Source organism: Drosophila persimilis, unplaced genomic scaffold (genome assembly GCF_003286085.1).
Source record: "Drosophila persimilis strain 14011-0111.01,24,50 unplaced genomic scaffold, DperRS2 tig00000000-arrow-pilon, whole genome shotgun sequence".
NCBI classification, from domain to species: domain Eukaryota; kingdom Metazoa; phylum Arthropoda; class Insecta; order Diptera; family Drosophilidae; genus Drosophila; species Drosophila persimilis.
In genome coordinates, this window is record NW_020825288.1 from 22,601,767 (window position 1) to 22,622,140 (window position 20,374).

Consider the following 20,374-nt stretch of genomic DNA (forward strand, 5'->3'; position numbering starts at 1 on the left):
CCACGTAGCCGGACTTGGTCGATATACAACTCGGCCTAGGAGTGCTTAAAAATTCAGCTTTTTAGCCAAGGAAACTATATATTTTTTCATTACCAGTGTGTGAGGGACGTGGCCTTAACCCAACCGTGGGAACTCCTTCCTCAAAGTACACGTCTTTATGTACAGCACAGCCCCAATGACCGCAACCCTCAGCGAAAGAGGAGCAAAACTTGTTAACTTTTCAGATTTCACATTTCATTAACGTCGACAGCGCCTTGCTGGCAGGTTAACTTGGTTCTCGTTGCGGTTTCTCTGAAATAACATCAGAAATTAATTTGTATAACTTTTTGAAAGTACCAACCAGTGCGTGAAATGTTGGCCTAAAAGGGCAGCAAATTGTTAAAAAAACTAATTAAGGAAACTTAAATACAATTAAATTTGAATTTTTTAAAAACAAGCGGCAAGGTACAGTGTTCGTATTTCAAAATTTAAGTTTAAACTGTTTGGATTATTTGTTTCATTTATTTCAATTACATGAATATATTTTTAATTTCAAAATTGATTTTAATAAATTATCTAACAATAAGATATGATTTTTTAATTTTTAGAATTCAAAGAAATCACAATTAGATTTTTTTAATGAACAAAGAATTTAAGTTTCTCGACCCTAAATGTTTTCTGAATTAATAATTGTATATTTGGAAATTTCTTCATCATAAAGAAATTATTATTTTGTTGGATAAATTAATTATTTTATGTGAGAATATTACTTTCTTTTAAAAACTATTCCTAAGCTGTACATTTAATTAAAGTTGAATTCACTGGAAATCTGTTCTTGAGGAGGAGAAGAAGAACGAAGAAATAAGCCACTAATTTGTTGGCTGCATTTTCCATTGAAATTATTCATGAGCTTAACTGATTAAATGTCTCCATGAATCTGGTTAAGAACACACAAAGCTGGCTATCCATTGCGGAGCTAAATTATAGCTCAGAATCAGACGGTCTTTTGGCATGAATAAAACATGCGAAATCGAATAAATTGGGGACTGATTTTTTCCTTTGAGCCACGACATCAGACAAAGCTCCAGAAATACTCCCCAACTCTGGCAGAGATTTCCACCATCCACATCCCCATCCACCCCACTTAATCCATTTGCAATAATTGCTAATTAAATTGGCGAAAACCCAATTAATTTCCTCGTTGATTTTCCCCGGTTCTCTTCCATCTCTTCATCTCTGACAGGATGACAACGACAATGCAGCCCAGCAAGTATACGGGCCTCGTGGCCGATCTGATGCCCAATATACGGGCCATGAAGTATTCGGGCCTTTTTATGCACAATTTCACCGGCGGAAGCGGGTTCATGAAGAAGGTGTACTCTTCGATTCATCTGGTCATGTTGCTGATGCAATTCATCTTCATTCTGGTTAATATGGCTCTGAATGCAGAGGAAGTCAATGAATTGTCAGGGAATACAATTACTGCATTGTTCTTTACTCATTGCATCACAAAATTTATATATTTGGCTGTGAATCAGAAGAATTTTTACAGGTGAATGTGGTCCCTGTCCCTGTGGAGGGGTAAGCATTTTCTGACCACTTATGTCATTCCTTTGCAGAACTCTGAACATCTGGAATCAGGTGAACTCTCATCCATTGTTCGCCGAGTCGGATGCCCGCTACCACTCGATTGCTTTGGCCAAAATGCGGAAGCTCTTCTTTCTGGTGATGCTAACGACCATCCTCTCGGCCACTGCCTGGACCACCATCACCTTCTTCGGGGACAGTGTCAAGATGGTGGTTGACCATGAGACTAACTCCAGCATGGCCGTGGAAATACCACGACTGCCCATCAAGTCGTTCTATCCGTGGAATGCATTCCATGGCATGTTCTACATGATAAGCTTTGCCTTTCAGGTCTACTACGTTCTCTTCTCTATGATTCACTCGAACCTGTGCGACGTGATGTTCTGCTCGTGGCTGATCTTCGCCTGCGAACAGCTGCAGCATCTCAAGGGCATCATGAAGCCACTGATGGAGCTATCCGCCTCTCTGGACACGTACAGACCCAACTCGGCTGCTCTCTTCAGATCGCTCTCGGCCCAATCCAAGTCCGAGCTCATTCGAAATGAGGGTGAGTCCCCGTTTACATCCCCACTAATTGCTTCATTCAGCTGGAATTGAATTGCAGAAAAGGATCCCGGCAACGACCTGGACATGTCCGGCGTCTACAGTTCCAAAGCCGACTGGGGCGCCCAGTTCCGTGCACCGACCACCCTCCAGTCCTTTGGCAATGGCAATGGTAATGGCAACGGCGGCGGAGCGGCAAACGGGGCTAATCCCAATGGCCTGACCAAAAAACAGGAGATGATGGTGCGCAGCGCCATCAAGTACTGGGTGGAGCGGCACAAGCACGTGGTGCGGTGAGTCAAAAACTGCACAATTTTACATCTAGATTATGGCTGGGCTTCTGGGGTTTTGTTTCGGTTGAAGGACAGATAGACAGATGGAGTGTCCTGTGTCCTGTGATTGCTTTTTGTGCACTTAATAAGTTGTGTGGTTCAGGGCTTGAAATTGGTTTTGCAATTCGGTGAGAGAAATTCAAAAGTTTTTTACTGCAGTTGAAGGGTTGCTGATAATTCTAAAAGGTTTTGAGTGAATTGTATTATACTATCCAAAATAACATATTTGAATAAACATCTTTTAATACTAAATAAATTCCATTAAAGAAGAATCAAATTAAAGCCATTTCTAACCCAGAACATTATTAGAACTAGAGAATATTTACTTTACTCCAACTTCTTTAGATAAATATCCATAAATTGTAGAAATCGTAGTTTATCATTCGTAGTTTATTACCTGACAGCTTGATAGTCTGAGATAACTCTTATTAAAAAGCAATGAATATAGATAAAGATAAATGCCTGTAAATTCGAGCAACTACCATTCAATAACTTCTCTTTCCTATCTTACATGACAATCAATTTCATTGTTTGTTTCGAAAATTAAATTTCTCTATCTCTCTATCTAAGCTACAAACACACTTATTCAGAGCATTCATTGGCCGTGCCCAGGACTTGCTGCAGTTTATTTGATTTGCTAGATTATTTCCTCAATTGCAATGCCTGTCGTTGGACTCTCTGTTAAATGATTGCATCGTCTCGTGCCCCAGAGGCTGCCCATTCCCTTTAGCATTGTTTGCCTTGTAAAGTCTGGGAGTTTCGGGATTTGTTGACCAACTTATTGACCCACTCTCTAACCCTTTTACCACTCTCGTTGGCAGCCTGGTGGCTGCCATTGGCGACACCTACGGAGCTGCCCTGCTGCTGCACATGTTGACCTCGACCATCAAGCTGACCCTGCTCGCCTATCAGGCAACGAAAATTACCGGAGTCAATGTCTACGCCTTTACGGTTGTCGGATATTTGGGCTATGCCCTGGCACAGGTGTTTCACTTTTGCATCTTTGGCAATCGGCTGATTGAGGAGGTGAGTGGGGAGGGCTGAGCCGAGTATTCCACATGGAATAACTAACTTTTGAGGCTGCTTGCAACAGAGCTCATCTGTCATGGAGGCCGCCTACTCCTGCCACTGGTACGATGGCTCCGAGGAGGCCAAGACCTTCGTTCAGATCGTGTGCCAGCAGTGCCAGAAGGCCATGAGCATATCGGGTGCCAAGTTCTTTACCGTCTCGCTGGATTTGTTTGCCTCGGTACGTTCTTCGAATTGGATTTCCCGTCCACTCGATTGGAAAATAAATAAGGTAACAAATACATTAAAACCTGCATCGTATGCATTGCAGGTTCTGGGCGCCGTTGTCACCTATTTCATGGTGCTGGTGCAGCTCAAGTGAACGGCTCCCGGCGGACTTGATGGATTGATGGATAGTCTGTGCCTGGAAAGCGAATGCCAAGGAGTCCCCGTGCTAAGCCCCAAACTAAACCCCTCTACAACGACTACAACGACTCCCCCTCAACAAACCACACATTGTAGAGCAATTATAACGCAAATTATATATATTTTATACCATACCAAGTCGAAGGACGACGAACGAGCCCCGTGGGACCTGGAATACTAACATGCTGGGGCGCAAATAGAGGCCTTGAAATATTTATCGATTTTTGTACACATGTAGAGCTTTCAATGTAAACTCAAGATGCAAACCAAATAAATGTGTAGTGAAAATGCAAGGGGAGTGGGGTCGGTAAGTGTCAGTAAAGTGCCAGCTGGTTAATGGCAGCAGGATAATTATGGTTTCTCTGGGAGACCACATATTACGGAATGCTAGTCTGGAGCCAGTGCCTCTTCAAGATGGTTGAGCTGGGGTTTATTTAGTGTTAGCTCTGTAACTTAATCAGTGGCCAGACCTTCTCCACGTGTGGCATGCTCTTAACGATGCAGACTCTGATTCATGCCCAGCCACAGCCACAGCCATCACACGCTTCACTGCCGTTGCATGCTCCCATAGTTTTCCCCCCGCCGCATGGCCAAAACGAACTTAATTGAATATAAATTATGTATCACCATCTTTGGCCAGAGTTTTCCATCTTTCCATCTCTTCGAATGATATATTTTTTGGCAATCGCGGTGGCAATTAATGGCCAAGTGGGCTGGCGCAATAATAGAAGCACTAAACAATCATCCACAATTGCAGCCGAATGCGAACAATTAAACGAAATGTGGCAAAAGTGTAGTTTCAAATCACACATATCTACATACGCGCATTTTTATATATATGGTACATATTTGTATACACATGTGTGCTGCTCTTATATTTTTTTGTTGGCATTTTGAAAGCGCACTTTATGGTTTTTGAAATTGCCCAACTTCGGTCGGAGCTCGCTGCTGGAACTGAACTCGAGAAAACAGAGCTAAGAAACAGCTAAGAGTTAAGAAAACGCTATACAACTCGAACTTTTAATGCGGCCACGCTCGGTACATTCAGCCAAAAGTTTTTATTTCTTACAGCTTTCATAAAACAAAAGGAAAGAAAGGCCTTGCTTGGCCACCGAAGAAGTACATACTCTTAGAATTGAATTATTTTTGGTCTGCTATTTAATAAAGTGATTTATTAATTTGATAAATTGGTAAGACGTTAAAGAACAATATTTTCATCAGAACTGTGGCAGCATTTGCTACAAGAAGTAAATCTTTCGACCAGATATCATTGAAACTAATTCTGATTCTGATAATGATTTCAAAAATATGTTTCATAGGGTCAAAATTCCACTCTCTTTTTTTGTTTTTGTTTGTACCAAACCTTATCAACGGCATAATATCCTCTACCTTTTTAAGAGTACAAAAACGAAAAGCGAACAACGAAGCAATACAACCTAAGCTGGCAGAGTGTGTGTGAGGTACAGGTAAGGCGTCGTAGAAGTGTATATACTAGCTAGTCACCCTCCCATCCCTCCTAACCAACCACTTCTTACTGTTAATTTCTTTATTGCGCCGACTTTCGTCTGCCAATGAAAGTTTCTTGACTTTGGAAATGCAACAACAGGCGGTACAGAAGGCCCAGCAACAGCAGAAACTCTGCTTAACTTATAAATCTACTATTTAATTAGTTTTCTTTGCTAAATTTTTTTTCTTTTGTAAACAAACATCTGGTTCTTCCGAAACTTAAATTGTATATGCGATTTTTGTTGTTCAACCTCATTTGTCAATTGGCAGTGCGATTTCTTTTCGGGGTTTACATTAAACATCTCACGAATAGAGTCATTAAAATAAGAGTACAAGTCATCAACATACCACACTGTACGAGTACCAAACATTTTTTAATATTCGACATGTTAATGACACTTTTATATACTGCTTTACACATTTCGTTTACATAACTCTTCCGTTTTGAGTTGTTTTTATTTGACAATGCATAATGGAGAAATTTCAGAGTTCAAAAGTTGACATTGCAAATATATATAGTAGATTTTGCTTCTTGAAAGGCTATAATTTAGGTTCATTTTAAAGCGAAAAGTGTTGATGATTTTTCAATGCATAGTCCAATTTGGACCGAGTACATTTCCTTATATGCTGTTCCTCCAGAACAGACTAAAGAAGACTGAAAAGAAAAATATTTGGTGGAATGAGGCATTGCGGATAATGTTTTCTTTTAGGAGAAAATTGTGCCTCATAATATTACTGCTTCTTCCAATATTAAAAAAGGTAATATATACGAGTAGCCATTGTAATAATTAAAACATCTTTCTTGGGCATACAACAACTTCCGTGTCAGAGCTACAACTTTTTCACATGCGAAAAACTGAAAAAAAAATATGTTAGTTCTTATGGTATCCCAGATAATTTCATTCATTCATAAAACACGCATAAGACACCAACATCATCAGCTTTTTTCTGTTGCATTTCAAGTTCTTATACTGCCATTATAGGTGCAGTCCTAGCTTTGGTTAGTTACAACATTTTTCCATATTTTTTTTTTCATTTGGCTTCACGTTTATTTCCACACTTGCAGCGTCTGGTAGTGTTCGCTTCATGGCAAAAAAAAGGGCGAGAGCAAGTTCAATGCATGCAAAGTCAAAGTCAAAACCCTCCACCCCCTTTCAGCAGTCCCGCAAACCCCTTTGAAAGCCCGCTTCTCTGGCCAATACGAGCGTATATAATTGCTGGCAATCAGCTAGTGGAACAATAAAAACTTAACCAAAAAACCAGAGAAAAACGAAGAAAATAGAGGCAAAACGCAATGCTTAGACTTATGGAAAATGTACATTTTTATTTAAATGAAAATGAGGAAACGCCTGGCAAGTTCAACGACTCGGTGAAAGATATTCGTAAAATTTCAATTGGGAATCCAATTCGAATCCAATTTCGACTGCGCCTACGAATCCACATGTGCAATAGATTGCTTAATTGTGAAAATGTTGAAAATGTACAATATAAAGAAACAATTATGACAGACAATACTCGTAATGCAAGCCGTTTCGATAGATGTGGCAGTGCTTTTATAATTGCTCACTTTTTGCACGCACTTTTTAGGTTTAAGAAGAGCAGTTGGGTGGGAATGATGTGGGATCCGAAATGGAAGATTTTTAAGGGGGGAATGATGGCTCCAAAAGTAGCTTAGCCCTTAAAAGAACGAATGATAGCTCCGCATAACATTGTTCCAAAATAAAAGACTGAAGACACGAACTTGGGTGCGAAACTTGGCTAAACCCTTGGGTTGCCGTCAAGGGTCGATTGGGGTATAAGACAAGTAGGTGCCGTGCATGGTATCGTATCTGTCCGATGTGAATCACTGTCTGGTGTCTGAGTGTTGGATCTGTGTCTGGTGCGACGTGGAGTGTCTGATTATTGTCTGCTGGTCGAATGGTGTTTAGTTGTTGGGAGGATCGGCAGTGGAGCGTGGCCAGCAGTCTGCGCCGCTCATTGAACTCCTCTTGCGCAAATGGGCAGCACTTCTCTCCTCTCCGTCTCCGTCCCCCCTCCAACGGGCAACAGTCAGCGCGTGCATTTTTCTCTTTGACCGATTTTCATGGCATGATCTGTTTTATGGCTTTCGGTTTTCTTTTGCCATTCGTTGTTGCAATCGTGTGCGATCCGAACGCGGTTCGTTTTCTGTCGTATCTCTTCGTTTTCAAAGTTCGCGGAGTATTTAAGTGGCACGAAACATGTTTGCAGACATACAGTTTCAGTTAACATCTTGAGCGCTTCGGTTGTGTCAATCATACGTCGCGTTGTCCATTGGATACTAAAGGATTACTCACTGACTAACTAACAAAACACTCTCTAACCAAGGTGAGCCCTACTCATACCACACGTACATATAGTACATCTCGTATATCTCTGAAGTGGCAACATTTTTGCGGGGCAGTTGTCATGTGTACAGCGGAGGACAATGCATGGAATTTAAATGAGTGCGACGGATAATAAACGCGATAAAGTGTGCAAATCATGTGTGGAATGTCAGACATACAAAAGAAGTGAAGGATTTTTGGGGGTGACCATCCAACGGAGGTCCATAAATTCCACAATGGAACAATAACTCGCTTTAAAATTGTGCAAATAACTCAAGCTGAATGCCAAAGAATAATAAGAATAGAGATTTATGCTGTCCAACAATGTTCAAAAGAATCTTAAGAGAATTCATAAAATGCATCACATATGCAAGGAATAACTTTGGTGTAGTTTTTGAAGCTCAGAGTTTAATGACTTTTTTATTATGTGGGAAATATGACAGAAGTGAGTGACAAGGAGAAATTATTTTTATTATTTGGGTAGTCTTTTTAATTAGTTAACAATGAAATATAATTCGTATACATATTTATCAGGAATATTTCTAATTTTTGGATATAATAATAATAAAAGAGTTGAAAAATGCAATATAATCAAAATAAGCTTTGGAGTTCATCTAAGTATAGTACATCAATCCCAGTTCCCAAACTCAAAGCTGAAACTAGTTTTGGACTCATTTTTTTAACAAAGTTTTCTTTCAAAAACGTAATCTATCAAGTTTGTGTACAAATGAAAACCAATCGATTGATTCCCTTGAATTAAAAAAGTAAAAGTCATTCTTGGAATTTATAATTGCTTTAAAATACCTTTACTTTTAACAAAAATAATACCTTAAATCTATTAAAAATTCTTCATAATTATAATCCCTCATAAGAAGTAAATAACATTTAGTATGAAGAATGCCAAGCCCTTTCAATTCGTCTTCGTTCTTCTTTAAGGCCGAAACTCGTACTTGTTTGCAGGCCACTTCCTCAGGCACTTAAATGTTACCCACAAATGTTGCTGAAATTCTTACTCAAAAAGTAATAGCATTACAAAACAAATGGGCAAACAGAATTATTGTAATGGCAAATGGCGCAAAGAGAGAGACAGGTACAGAGGAGAGACAAAAGCTGAAAGAGTCTAAAACCGAAAGCACTTCCACTGAAGCCTGAAAAGACCGAAAAAAGAAGGAAAAATGAGTTGGTAAAACCAGTTTTCTGACCATTTTTCTTGACTCTTGGCCACTTGATTATCGTCTGGTTTCGCGCTGTTTTGTTTTGCTGAAGATTTTCGCAATATGTGCCGCAGAGTTGCAAGCCAGTCACATTTGCAACAGACGCAATGGCCATTAGCAGTGGCTGCAACATCAGCAGTAACCACATACACACAGTAATTTCGAGTCTAGACGTGCCTCCTCCTGAAAAATCACCGCCAACATCAGCGCCGGTAATTGCAATTCTAACAGGTTGCAATATGCAACTTCATACTTGCAGCTGCTGGTGGTAAATGGGGCATAAAGTATCCTAAATCAAATCGCTTTCATTTTCGCTAGCTTGAGCTTAGGTTTTTGGCTTATTTCGAGAGCTCTGCCTCTTACCAATTGTTTTTGCTGTTGACCCCAAATGGAATCTGAGTCTGAAGTGTTGAAAATTGATACGAAATTTTGTTGATGTGTTCCAAATGTTTTGGCTAAAACTGGAAATTAGTTTCAGTTGAACTTTCGAAATTTATACACAGAAAAAACAGTGTGAAATATTGATATAATATTCAAATCAAATTTTTGCTGTGTGGGGCGCAAATTTACATAGATAGAAAACTTCTTCTGATCAACACAAAAAGATTGGTTTCCATTATAGAAAGGTAATGATTTATTCCACAATTATTCTTTATATTATTCGGAATGTCGCCTTGAACTCTAATAGCTTTCATTCTCTACTCAAGCTAATTTATAAACATATACTCGTATAAATCTTCAAAAGTCAATTACCTCATGGCAGAAAGTAAAATTGTATGCCTGACTAAAAAAAAGAGACAAAGAAAAATCAACAAGCCAAAACAGAAAATCACGCCCCAAAGAGCGTAAACAAAAGCTCTAAAGTATTTAAACAAAATATATAATATAGTAATACATAGTATATACATTATACATTTATCACTATTTTACGCTCCCCAAACCAAAGCTTTACCTAAGATCAGAAGAGATTTGCATTATAATTATTTGATATCCCTTCCTCCCAACATACTATATGTATTTTGTTACGCATTTCGGGTTTTCTTATATGGATGATCGCACAAACAGCAGAGCTGACAGAGAGAAAGAGAAAGAAGCAAAGCCATGAATAGTTTTTGAGGTCGATGTCAGCTAATTTTGTTGTGGCCCTTACGCAAAGTAGGGTCTCTAAGTACCCGAACACCTGCTCTGGGCAGGGGCGGGTCTGGAGTAATGCATATTTGGCCATAGCTCCATGCAAAGTAATGAATCGAGGCACTGACGTGTGACCGCAAGACGGGGGAAGCATTTTGAAAGCGCGCAATTAAAATGTCAAAAATAATAAAAATAAAGTGTTGCAATAGAGCGGTAAGCGTAGAATGAGGGATTGTCATTATAATGGACCTCAGATGTGACTTTGATCTGTAGAAAAAATTAGGGAACTAAATTTAATGCACAATGAACAATTTATATTTCCTTTGGAAGACGTTTACCTTCAGAAAAGTTACACTTTTTACCTTCCATAATCGAATATATCCGTCTCTTCTATCCCCAGATGATGATGCTACACCCCACACCCGCTCAGCGCGTAACCATTCGCGAGGAGCTGCGCGAACCCGAGGATCCAGCCGACATTGAGCGTGATATCAAGCTGATCCGCGAGTGGCTGGAGACACAGCCGCATCTGCCCAAGGACATGGACGACATGCGTTTGACCACGTTCCTGCGCGGCTGCAAGTTCAGCCTGGAGAAGGTAAAGAAGAAGCTAGACATGTACTACACGATGCGGAATGCGGTACCGGAGGTCTTCTCGAATCGGGACATCAACCGCGAGGAGCTTAGCCTTGTGCTTGACTATGTGTAAGTAGAAGAGTAGCCATAGTCTGGGCAACTGTTCCTAACCTATTGATATCCCTTTAGACACTGTCCCACCCTGCCAGGGATCACTCCCAATGGACGTCGGATCACGTTTGTGAGGGGCATCGACTGCGACTTCCAGCCGCACCACATTCTGGACGCCATGAAGGTGGCTCTGATGATCGGAGATGTCCGTCTGGCGGAGGAGACAATCGGCATTGCCGGTGACATCTTCATTCTGGACGCGGCCCCAGCCAGTGCCGCTCACTTTGCCAAATTCTCACCCTCGGTGGTGAAGAAGTTTCTGATTGCCGTCCAGGAGGGCTATCCAGTGAAGGTGAAGGAGGTCCATGTGATCAACATCTCCCCGCTGGTCGACACCATCTTCAACTTTGTGAAGCCATTCGTGAAGGAGAAGATCCGCAGCCGCATCACCTTCCACAACGATATCGACAGTCTCTACAAGGTGGTGCCCAAAGATCTCTTGCCCGATGAGTACGGCGGCAAGGCTGGCAGCGTCGTGGAGCTCAATAAGTGGTGGAAGCAGAAGCTGGCCGACAACACCAAGTGGTTCCAGGAACAGGAGGATAAGAAGGCCAATGAATCTCTGCGCCCCGGCGCCCCAAAGACCAGCGATGATCTGTTCGGCATGGAAGGTACCTTCCGTCAGCTGAACATCGATTGATCACGCATCCGCATACCCACGCACCATGCCTTATGCCCCAAGCGCATCTACTTGTGTATATTTTAGCCACTCATTTGTTTAGTCCAAGCTCATGTGCACTACTATTGCTTAAACGCTTCATTCTGTCGCCTGTTCCATTATCTATTTACTACATATACTCGTACTCGTATATATCTTCTCATTCGTACATCGCAGTAATTACATACAATAATAAAGAAGCAGCAGCATATTAAGGAATGAATAAATAAAATCCACATGTCGTTTACACTATCCAACAAGGAGAAGTGGCATTGGGCGGGTGAACAACGAAAGCATCGAAATGAAAAATACGACTCGACATTTCTCAGCGAATGCACCATTAAAGTACAAGTAATGGCCACGAATATAGTGAAGACTACTGACTGCACTGACTATCCGATTGTTGATTGCATCTGCCACAAGAGCACCCCCACACACACACACACACACACACACACCCAGATGCAGACACAGATGCATACAAGAGCATATTTCACTCGTCGCGTCGCATGTCTCCACTTTGTGCAACATGCACATTGATGGCGGAAACGGAAACTTGTCGCAGTTCCTCCTCCCACGGCACTAGGGGAGGCAAAGGGCAAGGCGGAGCAGGACAATCCTCCCACTTGACTTACTTCGCCTGACATATTGGTTCCTTTTCCCATTGTCCTGTGAGCGATTCGGCGTACGAAATCAAGCGTGGCCGACATTTCGCAGTCACGACTCGACTCCGGACATGGTCTGCTCTGCACTGCCTTTCAATGTAAAGATTTTTGTAAATTTCCTTTCTTTTTTAAGTCGTATGTCAGTCTGAGGAATGGCTAAGAATTTGTTTGCCTGCCTAGACGGTCAAGTGGCGTTATGATTTGCAAAGAAATGTTGCCAAATTTCCCACAACTAAACCATATTTTGGAGTAAATGTCTGTTGACCAACTTCACAGATAAGGTCTTAAGCCAAATGGAATTAAATGAAGTATGAACAAATGCATTCCCCACAAATTGGTTGAGGAATCACACATTGTGCTGCAACAGTTTTCGAAATGAAGAAACAAATATTGTTAATAATTAATGGGGAAAATTCTTCTTTCGTACGGTTAATCATTCATTAAGTTATTTCCACCACAAAGTTGCCAAACTTTTGGTAATTGCTTCAACCAAAAGTTTTCCTAAATCAATTTGCTTATTATTTATTCAAATTATATTAATTTGTAGAGCCATTTTGGGTGTCTGCTGCTGTCTTGCCTCATTGCAACGTGTAATTTAAAGTTTTCTTGGTCGAGAGTATATAATTTCTAGCTTATAGAAATAAAATGATAGAAATATTCAGCATATATAAGGATATCAAATCAGAAATGCTCCTAATAATCCGTAAAGACACCATGAAAGAAAGAAACCCTCCACTTAAGATTAAAGACGACTCAGAACGTCGAGATCTATTCGTCTTTGTGCGTTATACCATGTGCATAGCAGCCATGTATCCATTTGGGTATTCCCTCAAGGGATCGAGCTTCCTGGGGCTCCTGGTGCGAGTACTGGATTGGTTCTACGAGATCTTCAACTACTTTGTGTCCGTGCATATTCTTGGCTTGTACATCTGCACCATTTACATCAACTATGGCCAGGGGGACTTGGACTTCTTCGTCAACTGCATGATACAAACAATCATCTATCTGTGGACCATCGCCATGAAGCTGTACTTCAGACGGTTCCGGCCAAAGATGCTCGATGAAATTATGTCAATAATCAATGAGAACTATCACACGCGTTCTGCCCTGGGTTTCAGCTATGTGACCATGTCGGGGGCCCATCACGTGTCTAAATTGTGGATTAAAACGTATGTTTATTGCTGTTATATTGGAACCATATTCTGGCTCGTGCTACCCATTGCCTATAGGGACAAGAGTCTGCCTCTGGCCTGTTGGTATCCATTTGATTATACGGTGAATATAGTTCTCTATCTCTGACTAAATGTAAAATAATGTAATCTTTTCTCTAGCAACCTATTGTATATGAAACAGTCTTCTTTCTACAGGCCATTGGCCAGATCCAAGTGGCAGCTTCTTTCGCGTCTTCTAGTGGTCTTCATATGGTGTTCTGTGTGCTTTTATCGGGGCAATATGACGTTCTTTTCTGCAGCCTGAAGAATGTCTTGGTCACCAGTTATATACATATGGGCGGGAATATGGCAGAACTGAGGTTTACATTCAAAAACTCAAATGAAAACCTTAATATCCATTAGTTTCCCATCTATAGACAACTCCAATCTGAACAGTCTATTGCCGATGCTGAACCCAATCAGTATGCCTATTCCCATGAAGAACAGACCCCTTTAGAGCAGCTACTCCAGCATCCACGGCAAGATGAATCCTCTAGAGATTTCCTCAAAGCCTTCAAGCGATCCTTCAGGCACTGCATTGACCACCATCGCTATATAGTAGACGTACTCAAGAAAATGGAGCGCTTCTACAGTCCCATTTGGTTTCTCAAGATTGGAGAGGTCACCTTCCTCATGTGCCTTGTGGCTTTCGTCTCAACCAAAAGCACTACGGCCAACTCGTTTATGCGGATGGTATCCCTCGGGCAGTACTTGCTACTGGTGCTCTACGAGCTCTTCATAATCTGCTACTTTGCGGATGTGGTCTACCAGAACAGCCAAAGGTGTGGCGAGGCCCTATGGAGGAGTCCCTGGCAGAGACACCTTCGAGAAATACGCAGCGATTATATGTTCTTCATGCTGAATGCCCGGAAACAGTTCCAGTTAACGGCGGGAAAGATCACCAACCTGAATGTGGATCGCTTTAGAGGGGTATCTTAGAATTCGATTACTTTTTTAAATTTTCACCTTATAATTTAGTCGGTTCCCTTCCAGACCATCACCACAGCCTTCTCATTTCTCACGCTCCTCCAAAAGATGGATGCTCGGGGCTAGACAATCGTTCGGATTTCGATTTTTGATTTTATTTATACAATTTTTAGTAATTATAAAAAATATTAGCATTTTAATAAACAGATGCAAACTCATGGTTTTAATTCATATTTCCTCAATAATTCTATCAACTTTGGCAATGGCTCACACATTACACTCTCATACAGTGCGTTTCGAAGCTATAAGACAGTCGAAATTGTGCAAGGTTAACCAGAAATATTCTCTCAAACTAAAGCTTAAATGTTTCAGTGTTTCAATATATTCAAATTGCATCAAATTGGAAACTAAAAATAATTCCTTTAAAGTATTTATATTTCTGGTTCTAATCAAGTAAATTATTTCATACAATTTTAGTCAAAATTCTTTCATTCAGATTTAGTTATGAATTTATGGAAAATAATTAACTTCAATATTTTTTCGAATAGATTCAGTAATTGAATTATATCAACTACAGCATACATATGTATATGAAAATGTCGAACGACAATACAGAAAATTAGAGAAAAAAGGTTTCGAATTATCGATTAACTCAGATGTTACATCTTGTTCGAAACAAACCGAGTCAATTTTGTATTAGATTCATCATTTACCTGTTATTTAATACTCTATTATCCAATAAAAATCAAAATCCATCTAATATCAAGGTTTCTTAACCATTCAACAACCGATTTGGTTATGAATTTACAAACAATTTAGTTTACCATTACATAAGATCGAAATTAATCGGCATATTTCGGGTTAATGTGCGTCAACAATCTAATTTATCTAATGAATTCAAGTGGAAACCGAATTAATCTTCTCATCATCATGTTTTCTTATTTTGTTTAATTAATGATATTAATTTTGATATATTATAAGAATATGTACAGGAAAATCCCGCCTTTCTCTTATAGTTTCGCAACGCACTTAATTTTCATATATGTATAAGTATGTATGTAGAAAGGTAAATAGAGTAAAACTAATGATGAACTAACATATAAAATCCATGAGGGCCGATCCGCTAATCTCAGTATTATTCATTTATTTTATTTCCTTCCTTGCAATCATTTCCGTAATCGAATTTATTTTGAAAGAAAAATTATACAATATAAAGAGAAGAACCAAAAAAATGTATGTGCTTGACAGATAAATAAATAATATTCACTTCAGTTTCGTTTCCGATTGCATTCTTAACACTAAAAGCGAAATAAATCATATACATTTATAAGGTACTTGGGTTAACTCTTCAACTCCGATACTTCTCCTCCCACTACTCGTATAATCAAACCCCCCCCTCAATCGTGTTAACTACATTTTGAGCAAGAAATATAGATGTTTAACAATTATTTGTATTGTTTTTTTCTGTTTTTGTATTGTTTCTACTTACGGGTTTTCTCTCACAATCTTTTATTGTGCTTGGCATTTTGTACAGTATCAAAAAATCGGTTTGATTGGTTTTGTTGCGGCCGAAATACTACAGATTTTAGCTAATTTGCTTCAGATATTAGAATTAGGCAAATGCTCTAACACTTGCTTACAATTAGTTAATAATTAGCTTATGGTTTGCTCTACTCTTCAATTTTGTTGTTGCTGATTTCGATATAAAAATGTACAGTTTCTAGTTGTTCAATCGAGAAGTTCAGTAATGCTCTCTGCCTTCATTTATATATAAATTATATATGCTTTATAAAGATTGCCTTAATCTGTTGTATTATCTGTAATTATTATCAAAAAAATATATATGTATAATATTACATTATATTTTATGTTCTTCTTACAAGCATTTTCCCTTTGCAATTTCCCTTTCTATCATTTTTTTGTGGTTTCTTTTTTTTGTTATTTGATTTTTTGTTTTTAAATATATTACACAAAGCATAACAAGGCGAGCAGCCATATAAACAACAATAACAACAAGGCAGAGAGAGCAACAATTTGTAATTGCTGCGGATTTTGATAAATGCAATATGTTTGCTGTTGCTGTAGCCTTTGCTGTCTCCCTTTGCGCTGTACATCATCACAGATTGGGCTTTTTGTGCGACAGATTGAGTATATGACATTATTCATGATTCTGTTTCCTTTGGCCTCGTCCTCCGCCTTCTGCGAGTGTTGCTCCTGTTGTTCCTGTGCTTGTTGCTGCTGCTGTCGTGGCTTGCTGTTGACTAGTTTGTGTTGCTTGCGCCGCTAGCTCGCAAGCGACATGTGCACCGTACTCGTGCTATTGTCGTGGTTGTAGTGCTCCGTATTGATAATCACTTGGACCACATAGCCCTGGTGTATGCTGCATTCGTCGATGGGCACCTTGTCGCCCAACAGTTTCCCACTGTAGAACCAACGCTGGCAACATGCATCCACACCCTCCGTAGCCTAAATATCGGAAATCCATGAATTGGATAATTATTTAAGTCCTACTACATACAGAGCTCAACTCACCTGCAACTTCTTCTTGCACTGTCCCACCGTATCCTTGGAGTATACTGGCAGTTTAACATCAGTCATGCTCGATGATATGCGCAGCTTGAGAAAGATCTCGGTGCCGCCATCCACTGGCTCTGAGTATTCAGCGGGCGAGTCTCGTCCATTCTCCTCCTTCACGATATTAATGGGATATGACAGACAGTATATAGGCACCTTGTACTGCGTGCCCAGCTCATCGTAGCACTCTGTGAGGTAGCTGCAAGACGAATGTTAGCCAAATTAGTAACCAGGCGGGCAATCCACTATCACTATCTTATCTCAAATCCACCATCCAGTCCCCTTCCCTCCCCATAAATACATTACCCAACGATTTGGCCCTAATGCTAATGATTCAATGCCAGCTGGGGTCGGGCATAGACTCCGATAAGAGTCTGATAAAAGAGGAAATGACGTATGTGACATATGGAATGGGACGGTGGGGTAGCAAGGACATGGACTGGGCCACATGCACGCCGTCAGACAGTGGAGTGGAAAGGTCAGCGCTGCATTTAAATAAATATGGTTTACAGTCCGATGGAATTGAATGCCAGCGTCGTGGGGCAGTCAAAAATCGATGTCTAATAAAAACGTTAGCGCGCAAATAAAGAGACACATGGCGAAGCCTCTAATGCTCTCCCTGCTTGTGAAGTAGTACTACATAATTGATCTATATTTTGGCCATGTGGTGCGTCATAAATGAAGGAATACCAATAGCTATGGAATATGATCGAACTGATTTGGAAAGCCATAAAATCCAAGATAATTGGTTTATTTGTGGGCACTTTCTTAAGGGAGTATTAGATATGTCAAAGTTGTATCTATTTGCAATAAATATCTACTAAAGAATTACCAAGCAAACCGAACTTGGTTCTATTTTCGGAAAGCTCTTACTAAACCATTCCTAAATGCCTGCACGAAGAATAGATTCCAAATGTTTTCTAACCCACTAGCATGCCTCATCACAAATTTATAACACCCCAGGCATCGTCCATTAAGGGACCCAACGAACCGCTGTCATGCATTAATGGAGTTATGGCTATAAAAAAAATCACTATATGCTATTGATTTTCTCACGTCGGGCGAGTGCAGACGAGAGCAATTAGCATACTGTGGGCCATAATGGAAAAGGACTCAACTCAACTCACCCATTTGGCACTGACACGTTGGCCCCATCCAGTATGGCCTGGGCCATTTGAAAATCCAGCCCTTCGGCGGCATTGGTGGCGGCGCGCAGGGCATCCCAGATTTCTTTGCGACCATCAAAGGCCGGGGCTGTATCCCAGAACTCGTCCCGCTTTGAGCGCAGCTGTCCCTCGGTCAATGGCACATCGGAACGCCAGCGTATTGTCTCATGGCAGAGTGGGCGATTTTTGCGCGACGCGCCCAAGGCAATGCCTGCGAAAACGTCACAAATCAAAAACAGATTGCCGATTAAGGGGTATTGATGCCACCGATGTGAAGGCCACTCACCTGCACTGGGTGGACGCGATATGCTCGCCGACGAGACGCTCATAGTCTCGTTGTCGGGATTCATGCGACATACACAAGCGCCCATTTTTGTGGCGGACGCAAGCACAACAGTGCCTCGGTTTCCTATCAAACAGCAAAGAAAGGATCCTAGAGGCAATATATACATTTATATATATAAAAGTATATTTGTATTAAAATTGATGAAAATTCTTACCTCTGCCCCGCACAGCCGCCTTGTTTGCTTTTTGATTTGTGTGCGTGTGTATAGTGTCTGTTTCGGATTTGTGCCTGAATCTATACTATGTTTGCCTTATTTTTATCAGGTTGGTTGTCTTTATTATTGTTTTGTTTGACTGCCTCGGTGATTTATTTTGCGCGACGAACATTAATTTTGTGTTTGTTTTTTTGTTTACATTTTACATTCGCTTAATTTACAACATGGCAACTACACGGTAACTACATATTGTGGGGAAAAGAGGGTATGGACAATAGGCAACACGGCCCAGATAATGCAACGCATACAAGGTAAAATTCACCCGTTTTGCCTAATATACTACATTTTGTCTCCAAGGTATATTGTCCTCATACGCGAGGTGAGGTTCGTACGAACCTTGCAATTCGACTTGACTGTTTTGGCCTGCTGTCCATACCCCATTCCATAGCCCATTAAAAATTATCCTCTCACGACTCATGTTTTCGTTGCAGTGCAGCAGTGTGACCGTTTAAACCTCGAAAAAAACGTAAATATACCGGTGAAAAACATTAACTTCTTTTTTTAACAGGTTTAATTTGAGTTGTTAAATGTTCCTTGTATAGATATAATAACTTTAAAAAAGACCAGTTTCTTAATATTCATGCATGCATTTTAATACGACAATGAGTTATCAATGGTTAGGTGATAATATTGGACTGTATCGAAAATATGAATATGAAATGGATGTTTTTGTGTGATATATATCAACGGAATGACGTTTCAGAGTTCGGAGTTTTGGTTGTTCACGTTTCAAATTTAGTGTTTTATTTGCCATAATGGGAATGGGCACATTGATAGCACAATCGATGTTTTGCTTGCTATATCGATAGATACGCGCAAATTTTAAATGTTTTCAACTGGAACAGGATGTTAACCGTTCACTGCTGCTAAAGATTTTTATTGTTCTGACGTATTCAATAAGAACTCTAATACTTGATGTATTACGTTATAGTTTGAATTATAAATTAATATCAACCAAAAAGTCCCACTTAGTATAATAGAAAGCTTTAAATATTTAGAATGGTTTCCAGCCACGGGTTTGTTTGGAGGGCTTCCCGCCTTCGTAGAGCTCCAACCCCTAGTCTGGGCTTAAAAAAAACGATATATTGGATCTATCCCTACTGGCGCTACAAGGAATATGCATAAATTCAGTGTATATTAATCCGTATGACTGCCATAAACCTATTCTAATATTACTCTATATCCGCGTATGTCATTAATGTCAATAAAATCATAAAAAAAATTTCCATGTTCAATAAAAAAACAATAAAAACTTCCGAGCGCTATAATATAGTATGAATGTAATCAATAAAATCATCTGGCTGCTTCGATTCCTCCGTTTCCCCTGCTCAGGACTGATAAGCGCTTGTCTGCCATTGAAACTAGAATATGGTTGGTTGTCTGTCGGGAATTTGCCAGAGCAGAGTCGTTTGCCCTGCGAAATTTCATTAAGCGATTAATTTGCCCACAATTCTCCCTGAAACAATATTTAATGAGTAAATATTATATTTAGGAGTGTCTTAGCTTTTGGGGGAGCAATATTAATGACAACTTCTCTCGTGCAAACAAATTGACTCTCTTCTCTTAAAGCAGCCCAGTAAAAAAAGAGAAGAGCTGTTTGCATGTATAAAAATAGCTCTTTTTAATGAATGGAATATTTGATGGATATATAATTAAATCTAATTCGATTAGCAAAGGTTTCACAAAGGTATTAAATCGACTCCAGTCCAATAAAAACTACAATGGTATCACACTCATCCCCATTAGACATTTTTGTACTCGTTCCTACGCTCTCTCTTTGTAAAGCTCTCGAAGC

The 20,374-nt window shown here is 40.0% G+C and overlaps 4 protein-coding genes across 4 annotated transcripts; 3 read left to right on the forward strand and 1 right to left on the reverse strand.

Annotated features, from left to right (window-relative positions):
- The first annotated feature begins 275 nt into the window (after positions 1-275).
- LOC6591538 (odorant receptor coreceptor) lies at positions 276-4,168 on the forward strand. Its single transcript, XM_002017146.2, has 7 exons — positions 276-444; positions 1,223-1,531; positions 1,599-2,113; positions 2,171-2,402; positions 3,263-3,467; positions 3,535-3,690; positions 3,781-4,168. The coding sequence occupies exons 2-7, from the start codon at positions 1,224-1,226 to the stop codon at positions 3,829-3,831; spliced, it is 1,467 nt and encodes a 488-aa protein (XP_002017182.2). The 5' UTR covers positions 276-444; position 1,223; the 3' UTR covers positions 3,832-4,168.
- A 3,500-nt stretch (positions 4,169-7,668) lies between these two features.
- Positions 7,669-11,699, forward strand: LOC6591539 (alpha-tocopherol transfer protein-like). The gene is made up of 3 exons (XM_002017147.2): positions 7,669-7,727; positions 10,472-10,776; positions 10,837-11,699. The coding sequence occupies exons 2-3, from the start codon at positions 10,472-10,474 to the stop codon at positions 11,456-11,458; spliced, it is 927 nt and encodes a 308-aa protein (XP_002017183.1). The 5' UTR covers positions 7,669-7,727; the 3' UTR covers positions 11,459-11,699.
- Positions 11,700-12,855: 1,156 nt separating this feature from the next.
- Positions 12,856-14,405, forward strand: LOC6591540 (odorant receptor 83a). The gene is made up of 4 exons (XM_002017148.1): positions 12,856-13,416; positions 13,473-13,672; positions 13,730-14,282; positions 14,346-14,405. The coding sequence occupies exons 1-4, from the start codon at positions 12,856-12,858 to the stop codon at positions 14,403-14,405; spliced, it is 1,374 nt and encodes a 457-aa protein (XP_002017184.1).
- A 1,768-nt stretch (positions 14,406-16,173) lies between these two features.
- LOC6591541 (ubiquitin domain-containing protein 1) lies at positions 16,174-18,682 on the reverse strand. Its single transcript, XM_002017149.2, has 5 exons — positions 18,520-18,682; positions 18,306-18,452; positions 17,981-18,230; positions 16,812-17,052; positions 16,174-16,745 (listed from the first exon to the last, which is right to left on the reverse strand). The coding sequence occupies exons 2-5, from the start codon at positions 18,388-18,390 to the stop codon at positions 16,563-16,565; spliced, it is 759 nt and encodes a 252-aa protein (XP_002017185.1). The 5' UTR covers positions 18,391-18,452; positions 18,520-18,682; the 3' UTR covers positions 16,174-16,562.
- Between the last annotated feature and the right edge of the window lie 1,692 nt (positions 18,683-20,374).

Excerpts from the sequence above, each read along its gene's own strand:
- LOC6591540 (XM_002017148.1), top strand. The coding sequence starts at position 12,856 with ATGAAAGAAAGAAACCCTCCACTTAAGATTAAAGACGACTCAGAACGT. Across the intron at positions 13,417-13,472 it reads GGTATCCATTTGATTATACG|CAACCTATTGTATATGAAAC; the intron begins GTGAATATAGTT and ends TCTTTTCTCTAG. Across the intron at positions 13,673-13,729 it reads GGGAATATGGCAGAACTGAG|ACAACTCCAATCTGAACAGT; the intron begins GTTTACATTCAA and ends TCCCATCTATAG.
- LOC6591538 (XM_002017146.2), top strand. The coding sequence starts at position 1,224 with ATGACAACGACAATGCAGCCCAGCAAGTATACGGGCCTCGTGGCCGAT. Across the intron at positions 2,114-2,170 it reads CGAGCTCATTCGAAATGAGG|AAAAGGATCCCGGCAACGAC; the intron begins GTGAGTCCCCGT and ends ATTGAATTGCAG. Across the intron at positions 2,403-3,262 it reads CGGCACAAGCACGTGGTGCG|CCTGGTGGCTGCCATTGGCG; the intron begins GTGAGTCAAAAA and ends TCTCGTTGGCAG.
- LOC6591541 (XM_002017149.2), bottom strand. The coding sequence starts at position 18,390 with ATGGGCGCTTGTGTATGTCGCATGAATCCCGACAACGAGACTATGAGC. Across the intron at positions 18,231-18,305 it reads ATCGCGTCCACCCAGTGCAG|GCATTGCCTTGGGCGCGTCG; the intron begins GTGAGTGGCCTT and ends ACGTTTTCGCAG. Across the intron at positions 17,053-17,980 it reads AACGTGTCAGTGCCAAATGG|CTACCTCACAGAGTGCTACG; the intron begins GTGAGTTGAGTT and ends TTCGTCTTGCAG.
- LOC6591539 (XM_002017147.2), top strand. The coding sequence starts at position 10,472 with ATGATGATGCTACACCCCACACCCGCTCAGCGCGTAACCATTCGCGAG. Across the intron at positions 10,777-10,836 it reads AGCCTTGTGCTTGACTATGT|ACACTGTCCCACCCTGCCAG; the intron begins GTAAGTAGAAGA and ends ATATCCCTTTAG.